At 38.7% G+C, this 24,468-nt stretch overlaps 1 protein-coding gene across 1 annotated transcript in view; it reads left to right on the top strand.

Moving 5' to 3' along the window:
* The window catches only part of LOC122794923 (probable ATP-dependent RNA helicase DDX60), a 2,818,219-nt gene that overhangs the window by 2,148,665 nt on the left and 645,086 nt on the right, over window positions 1-24,468 (top strand). Inside the window, exon 30 of the mRNA XM_044063516.1 lies at window positions 3,375-3,575. Coding sequence (XP_043919451.1) covers window positions 3,375-3,575 — 201 coding nt within the window. The remainder of the gene's footprint in view (window positions 1-3,374; window positions 3,576-24,468) is intronic.

The raw sequence follows: 24,468 nt of genomic DNA on the forward strand, positions 1-24,468 counted from the left end.
CACACACACACACACACACATGAATATATATATATATATATATATATATATATATATATATATATATATATATATATCTATATATATATATCTATATCTACTTCATGGTATCGAAAGACTACAGCATCAAATCTCATATTATCGAGACCAGGTCATCGAAACCACTGTATATTTGTATGTTTAAAGAAGTATATTTTATGTTAAATTATGTTTGTAATTTCAGGAGGTGCTGTGAGTGTAGTGTCCTGGTAGTGTTGGTGGAGATATTCGGTGAAACGGAAATCAATGATGTGAGTTTTTGATATACAGTAGGTATGGGTCTAATTAGTAACATTGAAAGACTACAACATTTAATCTGATTTTATCGAGACCAGGTCATCGAAACCACTGCATATCAAAAACTCACATAATCGATTTCCACTTCATTGAATGTCTCCAGCAAAAGTTCCAAATAAAGTCCGAGGTATGTATTTATATAACCTTTCAGATAACCTTATACGATGTAACATCCCCAAATGTTGTGGTACATTCATTCACCGGATAAGAAACCAAAAAAACAAAAAACAAAAAAAGAAATGGAGAAAGTTCCCATAAACCATTTTGAGTTTAAAGAGGTAGTACTGAAAAACATGTAACAAAGATTTAGTAGTTAAGGTTGATCACTCTGTGGGTATAACAGATGTTCCTGCATTTCAAAATGGTATGACGCAAAGACATGATTGATTTTTAACATTTTGAATGGAGATCATGGTACAGTGGGGATTGGGAAGTTTACCCTTACCCCACTGTAGTGCGATCTCAGAGTTGGTATATAAAATATACAGGGGGTGTGAGGGGTGCAGGGGGGCTTGCGCTCTGCAAGAGTGTTTAAAAAGGTATATTTTATGTTAAATTATGTTTGTAAGTTGTGGAGGTGCTATGAGTGTAGTGTACTGGCAATGTTGGTGGCGTTAGTTGGTGAAACGGAAATTGATTATGTGAGTTTTCAATATGCAGTGGTTTCAATGACCTGGTCTCGATAAAATGAGATTCAATGTTGTAGCCTTTCGATATTATGAAGTAGACCCATATATATATATATATATATATATATATATATATATATATGTGTATATATATGGTTCTACCTGACTTCGTCGACAGTGCAGAAGACCGACAACGGAATCCGGAGCCCCAGAAGGTCGACAATGAAGAAGACCTAGTGCCAGAACACCGACAATGCAGAAGACCGACACGACGGATGACAACACCGACGCCGAGGATGCCGACATGGGAAAAGGCTGTGTGAGTATGCGGTAGACGGACGGAGTCAGGTAAGTGTGGATATTGACGGTCTGTGGGGGTAGGGGTGGGTTAAGTGAGTTAGGGTAGGGTGGGTTAAGTGAGTTAGGGTTAGAGCGATAGGGGTGGGTTAAGTGAGTTAGGGTTAGGGGATAGACTTTGGGATAGGCGGGTTAAGTGAGTTAGGGTTAGGAGTGGGTTAGGCCGTGTGCGAGTAGTGACGGACCTTAGGGTTAGTAAGGTTTAGTGTGGGTTTGTAGGATTTTGGTGCTTGTGTTGTGTGTGTGGTTTGTGGAATGGGGATGTGTTTTGTTTTTATTGTTGTTATTGTGGTGTGTGCAGTGTATGGGGTTTCGTGTTTGTGTACCGTCGGTTATTTCGTTGTCGGGTATGTGAGGTTTCGTGTTAATGGACTGTCGATTATGTGGTGTCGGTGATGTCGTTGTCGGTGTTGTGTGGTTTCGACTATGTCAGGTAGAACTATATATATATATATATATATATATATATATATATATGTGTGTGTGTGTGTGTGTGTGTGTATATAAATATAAATATATATATATATATATATATATATATATATATATATATATATATATATATATATGTATGTATACATACATCCGCAACCCTTTTTTCCTGTTTTTGTACATGGGGTTGGGTTGTCACTTTCAACAGTGGCAATCATCTGGAGCCAGCATTTACACCACCGGATGGCTAGCCCTGCCTCAGTAGGTCTTCCACACCACACTCACATGTACAGTCACACCTATGGCCAATTTAGAGTGTCCATTCCCCCTACTCAAACACACACACAATACATACATACACACAGATTAAAACTAATAAACAGTAAAGCCAATAAATCTAAACATAGTACATTACATGAGTGGAACTACCTCATTTTCTAAATAAACACTAAAGCTAATACATCTAAATGGAGTACATTACATGAGTAGAGCTACCTAGTTTTGTCTTAAGATAAACCAAACCTTCCCTCCAAAATGAACATGGATGTGAATTATTTTATCCAATCCCAGCAATATTTACACATACTTAACTAGAGTCCAGATGTGCTGCTGTACTCAAAGGAGTGTTAAAAAATAAATAATAAAAAAATCATTAAACCAAAAAATATTTTGCTCTCTACTTCTTAAAAACATGTTAGTCCATTTTTCAAATATAATATATTCTATGATAGGCAGTATTGAATAATAATGAGACCTTCAAGAAGCATTGAGGCCAATGTTGAGCTTCAGAGCATCTTTGTTGGTTTGAAATTTGCCATTACCTCCTACATTTTGGTATATTACTTGCATGGAATGCTTTTTAAATAATACAGGCTATAGTAGTAGGGTAATGAGTTCAAACTTCTTTTTGTTACCCTGTTGGGACGCAAGGTATACCATATTCTGATAGCAAAGGCTTGCTTCAGAACCTGGAATGCAGGTATTTAATTGCTTGAGAGGACAAAATAGAGTTGTTTGACAAAGAAAATGGGGAATTGGTATTTGCTTGTCAAAGAATCCATAAAAAATGTTCAAAAGAAGCATGCTCAGGGAACCATGCTTAATTTTTTCTTTTTTTCTTTTTTTTATTATTATCCAGCAAAGTATATGTTGAGGGCTAAAATGAAGACTACATTTTTATCTCAAGTAGTAAAATGTGTTTATCATTAATATTATTGATGATTGCTTCAGCTTGACTACGTTTGCCTAGGCAGTTTTGTGTACAGTGATGCTAGATGCGCTAATGCAAAGCCTATCCACCAAAGACAATCTACAGCAAGCTGTCATATGCATGTAAATATAAATCACTTTCTAATATTGGTTGCCATATGCAGAGCCTAACCACTGCTTGCATTTATGGATATCAAGAGGACTATTAAATATTTAAGATGTACTCTGCTCAATATACTGTCTCCATTGAACTTTTCAAGCTGGCAAAACCATCTTACATATTGCTTGTTACACACTGAATTCTCTATTAAGATGTCAGAAAATAGTGGATGTTTAAACGGGTGCTTTGGTTTTAGCTAACCATCACTACTTGTGTTTTAATTCACATAGTTGTTATTTTAACCATTTCAGATGTCTGGGCGTGCTGGAAGACGTGGTCAAGACCTCTTGGGCAAAGTCTTCTTCTACAATATTCCCCTCCCCAAAGTTCAGAGACTTATCAAAGCTAATGTACCAAAACTAAAAGGACAATTCCCTCTGAGTGTCTCTCTGATCTTAAGGCTCATACTTTTAGCTGAAAAGGCTGATGATAAACCTGATGCTAAAGCAAAGGTAGGTCTTGCACCAGGTAATATAAACTATGGAAAACAAAGATTTTTTTATGCTATTATTTTTTTTACTTTTTGTGTCTTCACAAAAAGATATTCAAAACCTGTTTCTAAATATGGAGTTGAATTTGCTTGCTGATTTTTACAGTATGAGTTTAGCAAATTTAGTATGTCTCTAACAGTATACTGTTTATTGGTCAAGGTTTACAAGCATGTAAAAGAAGAAATTAAGCCTTAATGTACACAGTTTAGCTTGGGACTCTGACATTTGTTCTTGAGGTAATAGACAAATGTACAGTAGATGAAAACTATAGAAATCTAAATATTCCTGAAGAAAAAATAAGTTCATTTGCAATTTTAAAACAATAAGATGGTACTGAATAACATGGTATATCCCCTGTGTTTAGACAGTACTAGTCACAGCCAGTAAAATGCAATATTCTGTGTTCACATTACTTCGTTTAGGCTAACTCTGTTGAATGCCACCCTTGCAATCTCATTTTTTGCGATAGTCACCGAGGAATGTGGTATTCAAAATGTGTGTAATAGTCTGATTCAGAATCTGAAAACAGCAAAATACCAAAGTCTGTAATGAAACATCTTTCACAGCATTTTTGCAAGGTGAAAAGCCCTCATCATCTTGATCCCCAAAATTGAATATAGCAATTAAAAGATAGCACAGTATTAGGGCAAATTGATTCTTGCACGTCTACTTCTTCTTCAAGATTTTGCACTACTGTAGTTGTTAAATGCAGGATTTGAGGGTATGGGGTTTGCCACTGCAACATTACTGATATGTATTTGTGCCTGCTCAGACCTTATTAACAGGTACACCTGTTTTTGTTTGTGTCTTTCCATATATTTTGAAGTCTGTTGCTGTTGGTGTCCCACACTTTGGTTGTAGTCAGATTGTAGGTGTTGTTTGGCAGCATGAATTCAAACTGTCTCTGATCCATTTGGTATTTCATGTGTCACCAGTGTGAACTCAGTTGTTATGAGGCTTTTATGAATGTATCAGACAAATTGTCTCAGTGATGACATTTTTGGATTATTGTGTCTAGAAAGGGATGTTGTAAGGCTTTTATAAAACCTTTGTTCCAAAGTGGTACAAGTCAAACCTGTAAGAGATCACTGACCATAATTTGATCAACTTAGATATGTAATATGACAAGATCATATGTCCTGATCCAGAACATAATTAATAATATGATGTAGTTTAGAAGTTACACTAAAGATCTAAAGATAGGGTTGATGAATTTAATAGTAAGGTATAATTTTGTGAACTAATCATGTCAGTTAACTCCCGCTTCATGTCCTGATTCCATTCCCAAACAAATTCTTCAATGCCATTGATTGTAAACTCAAGTTTGTAGCACTACTTAATGTAAAATTAATAATGTACCTGAATGCACAGATGAATGATGCCAAACTAACATGGTTTTGTTCTGATAAGCACAAGGAAAAAAGATGAAGTATTAATTTTCATAACAAAGATAAACTGTGCTTTGGATGTTGCATCACAACACTGTAAAACAAGTGATAATTTGCTGATAAGCAGCATCAGCACCAATGCCCTTTTTCTCATTTTGTACATGAGGTCAGGGTGTTACATCAACAGTGACCATCGCCTAGAGACAATGTTCACACTACCAGGTGGCTAGTCTTGCCATGATATATGCTGATACTGTAGTCCTGTAATTAGTAAAGCAGCAGCAGCTACAGACAAGGACTGTTATCGAACTCTAGATAGCCTGTGCAACAGATGTAGGATACTTGATCATCCACTCAGCAAAATAGGTTTGTAGATGTATTAAAGAGGGGTTTGAGGGAATATCATGTGGCCATTGCACAACTATTCTGTCTTTGGTGGTGTGGTAGAGATACAACCATAGAGCTATTTAGAGGATGTACTTGCACAAAATTCACTAAAGGAATTGATATATGCTTTTATAGGCAAAGCCAAAGTGATCTGTCCATCAGTCTTCCTATCACACATGAACACACATACTGCATGTATATATGTGTCCCACATTCCATTCCCAAGTAGTAGGGACTCAACTAGTGCTTAAACTATTGGAGAAAAACATTGATCTTGAAGAAGAACAGCCACTCTAGGTAATGAATGTCACTGCATATCAGATCTCATCAGTGAACTGCAGGATGACAGAAGCATATTAAAATTAGATAGCCTAGACTTTTGCAAATACCTACTAGATACCTGGTATTAGGACTAAAACTGTGAAAAAAACATTTTAGACTCCATAACATTAAAGTCTAAAGGTGAGTTACTGTTAGCAAGTGATTTTAATTGTATCTTGTCCTCCACTGATACCACAAGCTCTAAGCCCTTCAAGATGTCCCCTTTTGCCAAACACTTGAACAACTACATAAAAGACAGAAACCTAATTGACACTGAAGTATTCTCACTACTCTTACAGATTTGGCATACAGACCAACATAGACAAAGTCTTTGTAACCAGTTCTTTACTGACTAAAACTGATAATCTAATGCTGACATCATGCCCTATGTCTGACCACAATGCTATCACGTTCAATGTAACATGTAATACTGACCCATTAAACTTCTGCCAAAGACTACCTGCTTATCTAGTAACAGGACAAGGATTTAAAGAATGGTTTCTAGATGAAGTAAAGCTTTACCTAGATGCCAGTAATAATGGAGAGGTTTCAGATATTATCCTATGGGACACTTTAAAGGTAGTCTTACATGGTAAAACCAAAATTTGGTATATAAATAAAAGGAAAGAGTGGGATAAAAACTGGTAGACATACAAAAAGAAATTGATGAACTAAAACTAAAACTTACATCAACTGACAAATCTGCATTAGGTGACATGTAAACTGAACAAGGAATATCAGGATTTCATGCAACATAAAATATCAATAAATCTGGAAAATTTAGATTATAGTCCTACTTAATTAATCCTAAGAGTATGCACAGGATTGCAATTAGATCTAAATATTTAAATGAAAAGTGTCATATAAAAGAAATAATATACACTAGAAATAATCAGACTGTCAAAGTTACAGATCTAAAAAATATCTTATTATGTTTTAAAAACCATTACAAGAATATTAATAATATTAACTCATCTAGAAGTGATAACAAAAGTATAGACAACTTTCTTGCTAATAATATTCAAAAGAAGCTATCCAAACACAATATTAATAACATAGACAAACCCTTTTCCTTTAAAGAATTAAAGGAACAAATAAAACATCTTAAGACAAAAAAGGCACCAGGGCTGAATGGGCTAATTCTGGAATTTTACAAACTGTTACCCGATAATATCTTGAAAATCTTACTCAATGCGTTCCAAGAAGTTAAAAACTACAGCAGCAAAACATCCCTCCCTCATGGAAATATTCTAGCATCTCTCCCATCTTAAAACCAAATAAAGAGCCCAACCTTTGCACATCATACAGGCCAATTTCTTTGCTTAACATTGATTACGAGATATTCATGTCTGTCTTAGCAAACAGATTAAATAATATTCTTTCAATATTAATTCATAAAGACCAAACCAAGTTTATCAAAAACAGAAAGGTAAAAAGACAATGTAATTGTATTATTGTCCTTAATAGACTTAGCAAACAAGAAAAAAGTGAGCTCTCTATTTTAAGAGGGTGGCCTAATAGTTAAGGTGTTTGCCTTACAAACACAAGGTGCAGGGTTTGAGTCACACAAGGGATAATTGGCTAGGCTTAAAATAGCTTGCAAGGGCAGTTAGCCTAGTACTGATCTATGAACCTATGAACCTCTGAAGCCTTGATATAGATAAAGCTTTCGACTCCCTATGTTGGCCATATCTGTTTAAAGCTCTGCAAAAATACAATTTCTCCCCAAACTTTATAGAATTATTTTAAAAACTATATGAAAAGTCCATAGCGTATCTAAAGATTGGATCTTGTCTATCTAGCCCATTCGAAATATTAAGAGGTACTAAACAGGGGTGCCCTCTCTCCCCATTACTCTTTGCCCTGGCTATTGAGCCTCTTCCAAATTATGTTAGAAATAATGACAGTGTTAAAGGATATAAAGTGTCAGACAAATTATCCCCCAAGATACAACTGTTTGTTGATGACCTACTAATAACTTTTAATATGATACTGAAAATTCAGTAGATCACCTATTACATAATCTAGACTTTTTTGCAAACATCTCTGGTCTAAAATTCAATCACAACAAAACTCAGGCACTTCTAGTGAATACAAATGTTGCTATGAAACTTAGATCAAAAAGAGACATAAACTGGGAGGGCATGCATATTAAATATCTAGGTATCATTATTGAATCTAATTATAACAAATCACTCACATCTAATTACCAACTTATAAAATCAATTACTAGTCTAACTGACAGTTGGAACAGACACTTCTTCACATTTGCAGACAAACTTTAATCAAAGTGATACTGTTATCTAAAATCTTATTCATTGGCCAAGTTCTAATAATTCCCCATCTGTCAAAATTAAACAGAAAATTAATAACTTATTACCCAACTTCCTTTGGTATCCCAGAAAAACATGAATTTCTTTTCTCTGGCATGCCACAAACTGGGATGAAGGAGGTATAGGGTTTCCAAATATTTATTATTTAGACTCTGCATTTAGTAACATAGTGTTGCTTTGGAATATTTCTTCGTATACATCATATTGGAAATCAATACATAAAACCTTACTTCTTAATACTAACTCATTGCTTGAACCATATACTCAAATGCATACAAACATCTTTAAATGGATTTTAAAAATATGCATTCAAAGAGAAAAGTCAAAACTTGTTCTTGCACCTCTTATAAACCAAATATTACTGTTGTTTAAAAAGCTTATGTTTTCTGATCAATTAATTAAGAATTTATTAATAATTATCTTTCCTATTGCTTACACAAGTGAATGTTTGATATATTTTGATACTCAAAAAATGTTAGAATTTAAGAAGGATGACCTATTATATTGGAATCAATTTCTCTCAGCTAATAAAATAAGTTCTGCAGACTATTTGATCAGCAGATATAGTCTGCAAAATTGCAATTGGCTGTACATCCAAACTTGTAAGGATTTTATACATTCTAAGTTCATACCCTCATTAGAGGCATACATTGAGTAACTTAAAAATCTTGGGTTTTATCTCAACAATTATTAATAGCTCATCCAAGAACACTTCATACATATCTGTTATTTATAAAATTCTCAGAAATGATTTTAGCAAAACAGATGATGTTATGTTGTCCCATCTCGTCTTCATTCTTGCTGGTTGGGTTCGGAGCCAATCCTCGGCTCCGACTTGACCAATTTACTAAAGCTCGAGAGCTTTTACTGGCTTGAGGCTACCCCTTATCCAAACATGCCTAGCGGTAGATACCCAGATCTTGTTTGCTGCTTGCAGAGTTGAGATTGCTACTACTGGCTCAGGCTAAGTACTTTGTGCTTTTTTCCATTTATTGCTACTTTTTCTAATATTTAGTGGTTATATTGACTCGTTAGAGTGTGTTTCATCCCCGTTAGTCTAATGACCCTTTCTCTGCTTGTTGTGGTGCTTTTTTTGCCGTCATTTTTCTCTTCAGATCTTGCTTTCCCCATAGAGCTCGTTTAAGTTAGATGGTTCTTCCCTTTCCTCACCCTTTTTCTGGGATTGCCGTTTAAGTTAGAGGCTCTCCCATTGGGGGAGTTGCCGTTTAAGTTAAAGGCTCTCCCCCCTTATTTCTTCTTCCCTTTAAAAAAAAATAATAATAATAATAAATATATATTTATATAAGGTTCTTCCTTTTGTTGTCAGCCTGTTTGCTGTCACTTCTCGTGTGCTGTTAGTGATAGTTTCTGTTTTTCTCTGTGAATTTTTTCCTGACTAGAGTTACTATGTCTAAAGAGTCAAATCCCTCTTGGCTGAAAAAATGCGACTCGTGTTGTCAAAAAATATCCTGAATGGATGGGAACAAGAGTTGTGTTTATTGTTTAGGGGCTGTTCTCCTGCAGAACTCTTGCTCCATCTGCCACGCTTTCAGTTCCAGAGTCCTGCAGGAGAGGAAGAATAAGCTTATTTTATGTGGCCTCCTGAAGAACCCTCAAGCAAGATTCCTTTTCTCAGGGTCCTAAGCCAGCCAAAGTGTTCAAGAAACACTCTAAACCATTGGTTCTGAGTTCAGAACAAACAAAAATCACTGAGAAGTCTTCGGCTCTATTGGCTCTCAGCATTGGCTCCGACAAAGCTAAGTCTTCGGCGGTTCCATCTGTGTCCTTGGAGCCAGTCCAGACCCATAAGAGATCAAAGTCTCCTTCTTTAGAGCTGGTACACTCCTCTCCACAATCTCCTCTGCTGAAACATGGAGCGGGCAGTCACTGGTCCTCTTCACACTCCTCTCGGTCCTCCAAGCTTTCGGATCACAACGTGGAGAGATCCTCAAGTCACAGGTACTTGCTAAATTACTTTCGAGCCCAGCCCATAAGGAATTGTCTCCCTCCACCCTCCCCACTTCTCCATTGATTCCTCCTTCAACTCTCTTGAGCTCGGAGCCCGAGTGCATGGAGGGTCGTGGTGGTGGAACCATCAGCTTTGGTTTCTTCTCCCTTATCAGTTCCAATGATTGCTTCGAACTCCTCAATTTCTCAGTCTGTCGAGGGTTCTGGGTGCCGAAGCTCTCTCGATGGCTCCGAGGGGGAAAGTGGCATCAGACCCTTGTTTGACCCCGCTCTCCCTCTTGGAGCTTTAGAACAAGTTAGCTTGGCTCCTGCACTGGCTTCAGAGCCTTCGCTCCCAGTTCAAAGGAGATCTCTAGGCACTTTGGAGCTGGTGGCTCCTTCAACTTGGGACTGTGGCACCTTTGAGGTGATCAGGAGCGTGCCTTCTCCTGAGACTGCTCCACCTGTGGTTCCATTGGCTCCTTCTCCCTCAGTGCCTGTGCCAGCCTTTGTCCCTCCTCCTGCCAAGCATAGGGAACCGGTGTCCTAGGATGCCCTACTGGGTGACCCCACTTCTTCCAAAACCTCCCCCGAACACTCAGAGGAGGTACCTCAGAAGAAGAAGTGTAAGCGGAAGTATCTAGACTCCCCTGAGTCTATCACTTCGGATACAGACTTGGATGAGTCCGAAGGTTCCCCAAGGTCCCCCTCTGAGGATGTCTCATTTTCAGACATCTTGGAAATCCTTAGACACAGGGGTGGCTGGAAGTCCCTAACCCCTTCTGAGGACAAGTCTGTCTACTTGAATGCATTTGGTTCCCAAACCTCCACCTCTTGGGTGTCTCCGCCTTTCAACCCACTTTTGTCCATAGTGAGTCGAAAGGCATGGAGCGCTCCAGAGACCACGGAACCAGTTCCGAGGAGACAGAACAAATTTATTACAGCTCCAGAGGATAAGTCTTTCCTATCCAAAGGGGTCCCTGTTGATGCCATGGTAGTGGCAGCAGCCACCAAGATGGAACTTGCGGAAACTTCTTCATCTGTGCATCTGCCGAACAAAGAGTCTCATAAAATGGACAGATATGGGAAGCATATGTTTTGTTCAGCAATCTTTACCCTCAGGTCACTGAATTACTTGTCACACTTCACACAATGTCAGAGGGATCTCCTGAAGGAGCTAGGAGATACCCTGCAAGATCCTACAGCTGAGGGAGTTGCAAACAAGGCAGCTTCCCAGCTTGCAACCTTGACCTCCGTGATTAACTCCTCCATGAGGCTCATTTCTTATGTGTCAGATGGAGTGAATAGGGCAGCAGGTACCAGATAACTTTATGTAGACACTCCTGGATGCACCTTTGTCAATTTGCGGAACCCTTTAGGTCTTCATTTACCAACACCCACTTCGATGGCTCACCCTTGTTCGGGCCTCAGGTAAAATAAACTCTCACCAGGTGTGAACAGGATGGCAAGACTCTCTCTGCCATGGGAGTCCATTTTTCCACTCCATCTAGGCCCTATCCTAAAGGTCAGAAGAGTGGAAAGATGTAGTTCTGAAAATCCCATGGATCTTCACCTGACACACGTGGAGATTTTCCCCCCAGGGGCAGAGGCGGAAACAACAATAGAATACGCTGCCCTCATGACAGAGAGGGTATGCAACAGCAGGGCAATAGAGATACTTTCTCTGCTAGGCCCTTCCAGCACTCCTGAAGGGAGGCCCAGCTGTCCTCTTCTGGAGGCAGTCAGGGGCAGACTATCACTGTACCCAGCAGCCTGGAAATCTATCACGAGAGAAACATGGGTACTGTCGATAATATCCAGGGGTTATAAAATTCCCTTTTCTCATTTCCCCTCAAAAGACAAATGTTCTATCCCAGATGTTCCACCCAGTCTTCAGGATCATGCAATCCTAGAGGTTCAAAGATTGCTAGAAAAAAGAGCCATCCATGAAGTTCCCGCAGACCAAATCGGATCCGGAACTTACTCAAGGTTCTTTTTAGTTCCAAAGAAGACAGGGGACTGGAGACCAATCTTGGATCTCAGCAAGCTAAACCAATAAGTAAAAAAGACAGAGTTCTGGATGGTGACACAGCAGTCCATTCTTTCCTTCTTGGGTCAGGAAAATTGGATGTGCTCCATAGATCTCCAGGATGTGTACTACCATATAACAATGGACAAGTAATCCTGGAGATTCCTACACTTCCGGCTGGGAGCCAGTCATTATCAGTTCAGGGCCCTGCCCTTTGGTCTCACCACAGCCCCCAGCGTGTTCACCAGGTGTATGCAGTGGTCATGGCTCACCTGAGGCATCTAGGATTCCCAGTGTTTCCATAGCTAGATGACTGGCTCCTCACTGCTATCACCGAGCATCAAGTGATCAGAGCATGGGACTATACAATCCAAACTTGTTCCCAGTTAGGCATCACCATAAACTATGAAAAATCTGCCTTGTTGCCTTGTCAGTCTATTACCTTTATAGGGGCAGACTTAGACACAAGACGCATGATAGCAAAACTGCCTCAAGACAGGGTGTCAACCATTTGTCAGCAAGTTTCTTTTCTCATAAATAAGACAAGGGTTGAGGCAAGACAAGTTTTACAAGTTCTGGGCTCAATGGCTGCAGCTATTATGCTAGTTCCTTTAGCACACTTCCACATGCGGATTCTACAGTAGCTTCATTTCACTCAGTAGTCTTTCCAGGATTTGCCAATGTCACACATGATCTTGGTCATGGAATTTTGCAAAAAGGACCTTCTATGGTGGCTTGCCTCCCCCCAGGTGACTCTAGGCAGACCCTTTCTAGACCCCCATCCAGTAGCCACAGTGACCACGGATGCTTCCCAGATAGGGTGGGGAGGGCATTATCTGAGACGGACTGTCCAAGGAACATGGCAACCTCATGAGTACCATTTGCACATCAGTGTTCTAGAGATAAGAGTGGTGCTTCTGGCATTGCAAGCACTTCCAGACTCTCTACCTACCGGGACCATTGCATTCCAGACAGATAGTATGTCAGTGGTATGGTACATCAACAAGCAGGGTGGAACCAGATCTTACCCCTTGTGTCGGGAGGCACTTTGAGTATGGCAATGGGTGATGTCTTCCCAGTGTTCTGTGATTGTAATGCACATTCCCGGAAAATCCAACGTGATAGCAGATAGGTTCAGCAGGGCTATCCTCATGCCTCACGAGTGGTTCCTGAAGCAAGAAGTTGCGGACTTGATTTTCCACAAATGGGAACAGCCGTGCTGTGATCTTTTTGTCACTCCCCTAAACAACAAATGCAGCAGCTACTTTGCCCTAGTTCCCCCTGTGGGACAGTCACCCAGGAATGCACTTGTCCACGATTGGCCTCTGGGTCTGCTATATGCTTTTCCACCTTTCCCTCTCATTCCAAAGGTACTTCAGAAAGCAAAATCATTGGGTTGCAGACTCATCCTCATTGCTCCTTACTGGCCTCATCAGATATGGTTTCCGTTTCTTCGCCATCGTCTTCAACTGGAGCTTTGGATACTGGACCCAGTTCCGGACCTTCTGATGCATCAGTCAGGTGGGCTTCACCCATCTCTTCAAACTCTCAAGCTGACTGCTTGTTTACTCCACTTCCAGTCTTAGCCAGGCTCCCAAACATTTCCCCTGCTGTACAACACATTCTAGTGTCCTCCCACAAGCCCACTACCAGGAAGATTTACACTAGCAAATGGAAGAGGCTCTCTTATTGGGCCAAGAGTAATAACATTGATCATTTTACGGCTCCTGTTCACAATATTCCTGACTTTCTGGCTGAAACCTTCAAAAAAGGGGCAGCTGCAGCTACTATTAGGGTCCAACTGGCTGCCATCTCCAATTTTCATGTGGGAGACTTCGGTTCTAACATTATGTTCCATAAGTTGTGCAGAGCATTCTTATGAAGTACAACACTTTTACGGCCCCCGGTAAGAGAACCCCCCCCCCCGGGACCTAAACTTGGTTTTAGCTTTGATGGTTCTGCCTCCCTTTGAACCAGCAGCATCTTGCCCCATGAAGTTTCTATCTTGGTAAACCCTCTTCTTGGTTGTTATATTTGAATTACATGCTTTGTCTATTCGCCCGCTGTATCTCATTTTTCAGAAAGATAGAGTCTCTCTAAGGACCACTCCTTCTTTCTTGACAAGGATTGTTCAGAGTATAACTTAAATCAGTCCATTGAGCTTCCTGTGTTCTTCCCCAATTACAGCAACAAGGCAGAGTATAGATTATACCAACTGGACGTTCATAGACAGTTAAGTTTTTATTTACACAGGACCAAAGACCTCAGAAAATCAGACCAATTGTTCATATCCTTTGCTGACAATAAGCAAGGTTATCCAGTTTCTAAAGTGACTTTATCAAACTAGCTGTCAGACACAATCATTTATTCATATGGTTTGCATAAAAAGATGCTTCCAGGAAGGCCCAGAGGACATTCAACCAGGGCCTTAGCCACCTCTATTGCCTTTCAAGCCAAATTGCCTTTAGAGTCAATCTGTGCTGCAGCAACATGGGCAAATCCTCATACCTTTATCTCTGATTACAAAGTGGATGTGGTCTCCCAGAACAGGGCATCCTTTGGTTCCACAGTCCTGAATAGTTTGTTTCAGTGAGCCACCCAAGAACTAGGTGCTGGGGACGTGGTCCCAACCAGCAAGAATGAAGGTGAGATGGGACAACATAACATAAAGAAGTTATGTACCTACCATAACGTTCCATGTTTGTTGTCCTTCATCTCACCTTCCTTTTTATGTCCCCCCCTCCTTCCCCCTTCCTAGAGATTCGAGAGGAGTTCCTTATTGGTTACACTGGCTGAGTTTCCTGCTGACATACCAGGTTAGTTAACCATACATTGTCTTTTCCTCTATCCTTCCTATCTTGATGTATAACAGCTTAGTAAAAAAAATTGTTTTTTTTTTTACTATATATGTCTAGTGTGGGCTATTACAAATGAGATCTGGGTAGCTGCCACTAGGCATGTTAGGATAAGGGGTAGCCTTGAGCCAGTAAAAGCTCTCGAGCTTTAGTAAATCGGCCGAGTTGGAGCCGAGGATTGGCTCGGAACCCGACCAGCAAGAAGGAAGGTGAGATGAAGGACAACAAACATGGAACGTTATAGTAGGTACATAACTTCTTTTTGGAATTATTCAAGTGAAGTTAATAGACAAGTATTCTCAGAAAAAAAGATAAAAAAAAAACTTTGTTTACAGTCAATGAAGGAATCCACATCTTCCCTGTTCTGGCATGTATACACATGGACATTTTCACATAGATGTTTCTTCTCCCCACATAGACTATCAGTAATGTACAAGAAAGATGAAATGAAATGCTGGAGATGTGGAGACCCTGAAGCTGACTGGATACATGTGGTTGTTAATTGCAAAATAATTTCCCCATTTTGGTTAGACTTTAAATATCTTTGTAAAGCTCTATGAAATTACAACTGTATAATTTCTGACTGCCTTATCCTTTTCAATGTTACTGTTTCTGAAGTCATTCCTAAAAAAACATTTTTACTATGGTCTATCCTCTCTATGGCAAGGAAAATTGTTACTAAAAATTGGAAATCCCAATCTACTCCTGTCTTTAAAATTAAGTTTATTCATCTTGTGAAATGCGTTTGTAGAATGCAAGTGCTACTATAAAAGAAAGGACTACCAGTACAACTCATCATTTAATTGCTTGGAAAAAATTGTCTAGTCTGTTAGAGAAATATAAAGTGTTCTCCTATGTATATTATTTTTTTAGTTGTTATGGACTTTGTATATAGTTTGTTTTTTCTTGTTAGTATACTGTTAAGTTATTGTGTTATAAAAGTAATAAAACATTTTGGGGAAAAAAATTATCCTAGGATATAATCTTCCCTTCTTTCCAATATTGCTTATGAAGTCAGCCTCTGCATGGAGAGAAAACCAGGGTTAATATAGATATAATGGGTGCTTTTATAGTACAGGGTGGTTTTATAAATGAGAGCAGAATAAAAGCCTTGGGAATGCCAGTATGTTAGCTATAGAATGATGTGAGCATGTAGGCCCCTGGTAAATCATTAAAAAAAAAACAAACATTTTCAGGGTCCTGCTTCCATTCTTACATTTACTCTTAGAAAGATATTTGGGGTCAGAGATTGAAAAGTGACTGATTTTGTTGATCATCCTTCGAATACAGGAGAAGGATTACATCTTATGTCCTTCTGATATATTTGAGCTTTTCCAGAAAAGTACACTTCACACAGAAAACTGTATCAATTTATTTCTTCCAAACAAAAAACTAAAAAATTATTTTGCTTTTCAAAATTAGTGTGTTTTGTTGGTAAAAACTTTAACATAAAGGGCAACACTATCATACCTCTCAACTGTCCAGATTTTCACAGAATGTCGAGATTTTTTATACATATTTTTGGTCTGTTCCTCATAAAATTTGTGGTTTTCTGTATTTTTGTGGGAAATCAGTGAGGAATAATCCACTGTATAATGACAGGCATTTGAGTTTCTGACTTTATATCCTTCAGAAAATACATGATAGCACAATACCTTTTATTCTAGAAACTTTCTAAGTTTATAAGAGCAGTGATTAAAAGTTATTTCTATGTTTTGGGCTTTGTCCCCCCATTATTTTTGGCTTTGTCCAGATTTTGTGTGCTAACAGGTTGAGAGCTATGGGCAACATGTTTAAGTATTTCATTGAATTAAATTTCAGAATGAAATCATAGTCATTAATCATGATTAAAATATCAGATCTCTAATTTAAGAGTACATACTATATCAGTATCCCAGGTCTGCATTCCTGCTTTGCTTGAATTAAAAAAGTAAAATGTAACGTTTACTAAAGCTCCAAGAGTGTTTACAAAGTGCATGGCTGCTGTAATAGACCATTGTAGGTTGCAGAGAATTTACATTTTTGTATATTTAAATGACTGCCTTATTTTTGCAGATTTTTTTTCACAAGTTGTCAAGAACTTATGACTTAAAAAAAAATCTCTTTCTTGAGTAAAAAAAAAAATCTCAGCCTGGGTTTTCAAGTGTAAATAGAGAAATCTTCTCTCATTCCCACCCACAGGATAGAGTTCCTGACTGTCTACTGGATATGTAGACATACTCCTCATGATGGCTTTTCTTCCTCAGGGCAACATGGAATGTTACAAGAAACAGTTTCTGATACTTTCTAATGAGACTTTGCCATCTGCCAGGGAGTATCTCAGAATTCTACATTTCATGGCCTCTAGTATTCTCCTGATTCCTTTGGCCAGACTTCACATGAAGAAAATTCAGTGGTTTGTCAAATCAGTTTGGCTCCAACACCGGCACCCACTTTCAATTCAAATACCAATGTCAGGGTTTATGGAAAAGAGTTACTTTGGTGTGTGAATTAGTTGTCTCTTGAACCGGGTCTCACTTCTTCCTCTCATTTCCTACTTGTATGTAACCAAAGATGCGTGAGACATTGCTTGTGGAGTTGAGTACCAGGGGGTGAAAGTCCAGGGCCTTTGGAACAAGCAAGACAAATTAAAGCACATAAATGTCAAAGACGTTATGGCTGTAATAAATGCTGTCAAATCTCTAAACCATCTTTGGACTCCAGGCCCTCTGTTGGTTCTTACAGACAACTTTAAAGTGAAACAAACAGGGGAAACTAGGTCCTATCCCCCTTACAAAATAGCTACTGTAGACTGAAAAATAGCAACTCAGTATAATCTGTCCCTCCAAGCTGTCTGCATTCCATCAGAACAAAACATTATTGCAGACAAGTTGTGCAGAACCAGGACAGACCCTCGTGAATATAAGTTGCACCCAACAGGTCTTCCAAGAATTGATCCATCTGTGATGAACTTCTCAAGTAGTTCTCTTTGCCAACATCCACAACAGATAGTTAAGGAAATTCTGACCCAGGACTCCTTGCACACAGGCCTGGAATACAGATGTGTTCTCATTCCCCAGGACAGTAATGTACCTATATGCTTTTCTACAAATTCCTCTGGTAACAAGGGTATTTCCAGTAATACAGAAAGACTCTCCAAAGATAATTGGATGACTCCCTTAAGGCCCAGGCAACAGTGGTTCTTTCCCCTTTTGAAAATGGCTAAGATCAATTGCCATAAGCTGCCTCACAGAATGGACTTACTCACATAGAACAAGGGTTGTTTGATACGCCCCAACCTTCAGTTTCTTCAAGTGACTGACTAACCTTTAGGCATGTATTTTCTAAGGAAGTGCAGAAGGTGTTAAGGTTGGCTAAGAAACCCACTACTAGAGAATCATACATGGGTAACTAGAAAATATTTTCTAGTTGGCCCCAAGACAAGAGCCAGGATCCTTTTAAGGCTCAGTCTCTTTGGTTCTGTACTGTTTGTGTAATTATTTTCCTCTGGTCTTTCTTACTCTAAGATTTGCCTGTCAGCCATCTCTATTTCTCTGCCCTTAAAATCTACTCCCTTTCTCCCTTACCTGAAGTGAAACAGTTTCTGAAAGGAGTTTTACACATCCATCCACCTAGAAGGCAGGTGTCTCCTTCATTGGATCATAGATGTGTGATTGAAAAATGCACACTGTTTCTGTTTGAACCTACTAAGGAGGCTGATTTGAAGTTCTTATCTTGGAAAAAGTGTTACACATTGCTCTGACTTCTGCAGTTCTGAAGTATCTGAGTTACATGCTCTTGTGGTGAATCATCCCTCTTGCATTGTTCACAAGGGTATGCTAACTTTGAGAACATATCCTTCCTTTATGCCTAAGATTGTTTCAGAGTTTACACTGAGCCAGGCAGTTTCTTCACACTGTTTTCTTTCCAGAACCTAAAAAAGAGGTAAAAAGAATTTTCCACCTTAGATGCGCACAGTCATCTTAGATACTACATTGACATGATAAAAACCGTCAGACCTCTGATCAACTGTTTATTTCCTATAAAGGTTAAAAAAGGGATAAACAGTTCAAAACAGACAGTTTCTAAATTGTTGTCTCATGTTACTGCGTTTTGATATTCTCACTGTAACAAGGCACTTCCAGGCAAAGTCAGGGCCCAGTCTACCAGGGCTCTAGCTACCTTTGGAAGTAAATAGTGAATAGTGAATACTACCATGGAAGTAAATAGTGTGAGAAGAAATAGCCAGGGAATTGTTAATGATAGGCATGTATAGGCCCTAGGGCTGATAGCCTAGTACCAACCTATGAACCTATTTGTAAAATTTTGGGAAGTGGTGGACTCTAAAGGTATACTAGAGGCAGCAACTTGGTCATCTATACACACCTTTACCAAGCACTACAACTTAGATCCTCTCTCTAGCTCCAAAACAGGCCCTGCTAGGACTATTCCCCAGGAGTGTCTGGATTCTGATCCTTCCTTATCCTACCTTTCTTTTCTTTCTAAGCTCTGGTAGTCATTACATACAGCTTAGGCTACTGCTATAGTGATCTAATGATGAGTATAGTAAAGTTGTGTAAGTAAACTTGCATAACAGTAGATGATTGAATCATAACAGTAGATGATTGAATCAATCACCATTGCAGTAGTTGTATCCCCCTCTTTTTTGCTGTTTTATGCCAGAGTGTGGGATTTTATTACTGTGGCTCTTATCTAGCAGGGCTCTAGCCTCCCTCTTCTGAGGCAAGAACGTTTTAAAATGTTGGTGCCCTGTTTATTGAATTTATACTGCTGTCTTCGAGTTGTATAATTTCTAAGGTGTGTGGAAGATACCGTAATGCTTTGGAAGCTGTCTAGCTGGCTGGTCCATTCTTTGGCAAAATATGTCTGACATAGCTTAGACTACTGCAACATTGATCTGTTCGGACATTGACTGTTATGGTAAGTTTATTTACACATCTGTACTTTCTAATAACCTGCAAAGACTCCTGTTATGTCTGTTATATAAACCCAAACATTCTCAAAAAAGTCAGCTCTTAACTGTCTTATGTACAAGAACAAGATCACCTTCTTTGTGTTTCTATTTAATAAAGTATGATCCTAAATGTTTTAGCTTCTGCTCATAATCCAGAGTTATAAGTTATTTTAATAAGTTTCATGTATATATCTCTTTGGAATATTTTCTAATTCATTACTGTGTTTCATTATGAGGAAAAAGAATAGACATCATCCATATTATAGATCAAACCTTAATGAATTACAGAAGATACTTTTTAATATCTTTGATTTCCTTGATTTTATGAACTTCCAAATTTACCATGTTAACCTGTTATGTTGCCCTACAACATTGTCACCATGGGATTTAAAGTTTAGTGTTTCATCATTTAGTATTCTAATACATCAGGGCATTCAATAGCCTGATTTAAAAATAAAATATTTATTGTCAGTCTTAGTTTTATCAAAGTTAATCTGTTTGGTCATTTGTTTATTATCCTGTTGTCCAAGTTAAAACAGTTGTGTGACTTCACTAAGCTATTTTGTATAGTTTGATCATCTTTGGTGCTTTCCCCTATAAATAAATAAATAAATAAATAAATAAATAAAATAAATGCATTTTTCTGGGTCTATACTGACAACTTAAAGCTGCTCTAGGGGAAAGTCTGACTGGGCACAAGTCACATTTTCATTGGAGGGCCAGGGAGAAATGCATCATTTTACATAATGAGTAGAAGGCAATTGTATAAGATTTACATAATGTATATACCTACATAGACTAGTAATGATATGACAGTTGTAATAAAAAATAATAAATGTTTGTGCATAGAATATTAAATGAACATGCATAGAATTATAATGATATGACAGTTAATGAAAACACAGCAATTAAATAAAGAATACAGTAAAATATCAGCTAACATTAAGCTTATAAAGGGTCTAGTTGCTTTCAAGTGGAATCAACTGAAAATATATAATGAGTATGAGACAGTGAATGGGTGAAGATAATTAGAAGTTATGAAGGAGTACTGAGGAGGTCAAGGTAAAAAAGAGATAGAGATACTAATGGAGAAGGATAGGTGATAGATCATTAGAGACTATGAAGAAGCAGCTGTATTATGGCCAGTATCACAAAAGAGCGGTGATGGTAAGAGTGTGGAGATTATCCAGGAACATCACATGTACAGAGCTGGCAACTGAGGTGGTAGGACTTTAGTTGAGTTTTAAAGTGGTTTTAGGGAATGTTCTTGTCGTACTGCTAGTAGAAATGGAGATCCAGGATTTAGGAAAGTGGTAGGAGAGTAATGGTTTGTTAGCAGAATTGTTGGGTTTGGATACATGTAATAGGTATTTGTCTGATGAATGCAGTGGCCTGGAAAGGTTAGATATTTGTATGAGGTTGGAAATGGATGGACACTTGTTAGGTTTATATACAATTGTATGGATTTGTGGAAATTGTGAGTAGGTTAGAATTCCAGTCACTGTAATTCCCGTAAAGCAGCACAGTGTGTGTGTGTGTGGGTGTGTGGGGTGGGGGGGGGTATTTTTTGAAAGTTGGGAGTGAATCATGGTATTTTGTTGTAACATTACTCAAGTTGTTTAGCAAGGTCACTTGGATGTTATTAAGGATGGGAGCAGAATAAGTTAGAGTAGGCAAGAAGCAAAAAGAGGCAGTGTGTTTTCTTATAGTGTCTGAGAGGAAGGGTTTGCCTGTATAGAGAGAATGTAGTTTTGGGTATCATTTTTTTTTTCACTGTAGTTTGGATGTGTGTGTCAGATTTTAGGTTCTGATCTACACAGATGCCTAGCAGTTTAGTATGCGTGACAAGTTTGATTTTTGTTTTGTTGGATAAGGTATCTGAGAATGAGGTTTAGTTGATTGTAAACTGTTTAGGAGTAATTATTTTGGATTTACTTGGGTTAAGGAATAGTTGGGCAGCATACCTCTCAACCTCTTAGAGCAAGAAATCTGGACAAAGACATAAATAAAAGTGGGACAAAGGTCCAAAAATAGGGACAATTTTTAAATATTGCTCTTACAAATATAAAATTGATAGAATAACAGCTTTTGCAGTAGCATGAATTTTTCTGAAGGTATGAAGTCTGAAACTGAAATATCTGTGATTATTTTCTAACTTCAGTCTTTAATGATTTGTCACTAATTTATTTATTTATTATTTGTTTATTTTATTTATTTTAATACATTTGCCAGAAAACCACAATTTTATGAAAAACGGACCAAAAATATGAGACAAAAATCTGGACAGTCTGTGAAAATCTGTACAGTTAGAGATGTTCTGGGCAGATGTCACTCAGATTTCTAAATAGGAGATGGACTCCTGGGTAAGTTGTTGTAGTTTGTTGATGTTTTTGCAGTACTGATAACTGTAGCATCATCTGTATACTGTACTAGGGATGCAGTTTTACAGGCTTTATGTAGGTCATTGATAAAGATGTTAACAAGAATGGGTACCAGGATTGATGTTTGTGGTACACCGACTGGGACGGGGAGGAAAGATGAAATGTCTTTTTTCCACTTGACAGGCTAAGCTCTATTTTAGAGATAGCTATGAAACCATGATATAGCATTGGCGTTGAGCCCTAGGTTATGAAGCTTGTGCAGAAAAATAGTGAAAGACCATGCAGACACTAAGTTTCCGTTATTCCTTTATATGTTTACTGTGTTGGTAAGACTAAGTAAAGTGGGAGAGGTACAGTAGTCGGGACATAAGCCATGCTGAGATAAAGAGAGTAGGTTATTTTGTGTGAGGTAATGTAAGAATTATGACTGGATGCATTTTTTGAGTATTTTTGATAAAGAGGGAGGCTAGCTGTGGGCCTATAGCTGCAGAGTTCCGCTGAATGTCCTCCTTTGTGGAAGGGAAGAATGTGGCTTTTTTCCAGAGGGTAGGGACATATGCTTCATAGATGAAGCAATTTATTAGAATTGAGATGGGGTAGTCTATTGCTTCTGCAGCCATCTTAAGATATTCGCCAGGTAGATTGTCAGGGGCGAAGGTCGTTGGTTTTAATTTAAGTATTTCTTTCTTTTATGTAAGTACTGTTTGGAAGGAGAAGTTATGAAGCAGAATGGTTGGTGGTGCTTTGGTCTGGTTGTTGACATTAGGGTAATAGTGAAGTAGTGATGAGACTGACTGAATGAAATGAAAGTTGAAAGCAACAGCACAGTTAGAGTTGTTGTTAGTGTTAAGTGTAGGAAACGGTTGAGTGGTGCAGCCAGTATTAAGCAGCTGGTTTATACAGGACCAGAATGTTTTGGGATTTTTGCAGTTTTTATGTTGTAGGTCAGCAAAGTATGTTTTTTATCTAACTTATAGGTTCATAGGTAGGTACTAGGCTATCTGCCCAAGGGCATTTATAAGCCTAGCCAGAGTGTGTTGGCTTTTGCCACCCCATTGATTAATTAACTGTGCCTCTGTCAAGCAGAGCCAATGAAGTGATCCCAGGGGTGTATTTTCTGTTACCCATCCACTTATCAAGGTTTCTCTTGAAGAGTGTTCGTGAGGGGCTCTGTCTGATGTAATTTGGAATTTTGTTCCAAAACATGGGGAGTCTCTGTGACAGAAATCTATCCCTCCAGCATGTTCTATTTACTGTTGTGGCAAAGTTTAGCTCACTAGAGTGTGTGGCTGGCAGTGACTTGGATTTCTTTAGGTGGAGCATGTCCATCAATTCTGAGTTGGACATGGCTTTGTAAGTCAGGCAGAGTTCACCTCTGAGTAAGCGATATGCCACTGAGTACAGCCAGAGTTTTTTCAGTCGGGCTGCATAGGACATATGTTTGAGGCCAGTAATCCTCTTGGTGAGGTACTTTTGTGGTCTTTCCAGCTGTTGGAAGTGTCTTGTGAGGTTCATCCCAAATGGGGCATTGTACTCTATGATGGGTCTAATGAGTGATGAGTAGAAGGGCACTATAACATCTTTATTTCTAGATGCAAACCCTTTAGTAATTAGATGGGCCACATAGAAGGATTATCCAACTACTTTGGCAATATGATTGTCAAAGGAGAGATTACTATCTACCTGGGTCCCCAGATCTCTTATTACCTCTTCTGTATTAAGGGGGCTGCCATCTATGTGGTAATTTGTGGGTGTTTTGTTTTTCCCAAATGGGATGACTATGCATTTTTTGGCATTTAGCTTGAGGCCGTGACTTTGACACAAGGTAAGTAAGGCCTTTTTGGAGGATGTCCGTGTCAGCTGGAGAGTCAATTAGGGCTCCCAGTTTGCAGTCATCGACGAACTTGGTTACCCATAGTCCTCCTGTGTTTGCCTGTACTTCTGAGAAGTATATGCTGAACAGTAGGGGTCCCAGGACCGAGCCTTGCGGGACACTACTTGTGACTGGTTTGGAGTCAGACCTAGAGCCCGCTATTCTTACCATGTGAGTTCTGTCTGTAAGCCATTTGGCAGCCCATCTCGTGACATAGGGGTTTATGTTCAGGCTGGTGAGTTTTTCTGTAATACCCTAGTGAGGAATGGTGTCGAAAGCCTTGGTGAACCACCTTTCCCTTTTCTATGGCCTTGGTGACTGTCTTGAAGAAGTCAACCAGGATTAGTAGGCATAATCTGCCCTGAACAGAGCCGAACTGGGTTAGG

The sequence above is a fragment of the Protopterus annectens genome, chromosome 2.part1 (genome assembly GCF_019279795.1).
Source record: "Protopterus annectens isolate FY-2018-M chromosome 2.part1, PAN1.0, whole genome shotgun sequence".
Classification (NCBI taxonomy): Eukaryota; Metazoa; Chordata; order Ceratodontiformes; family Protopteridae; genus Protopterus; species Protopterus annectens.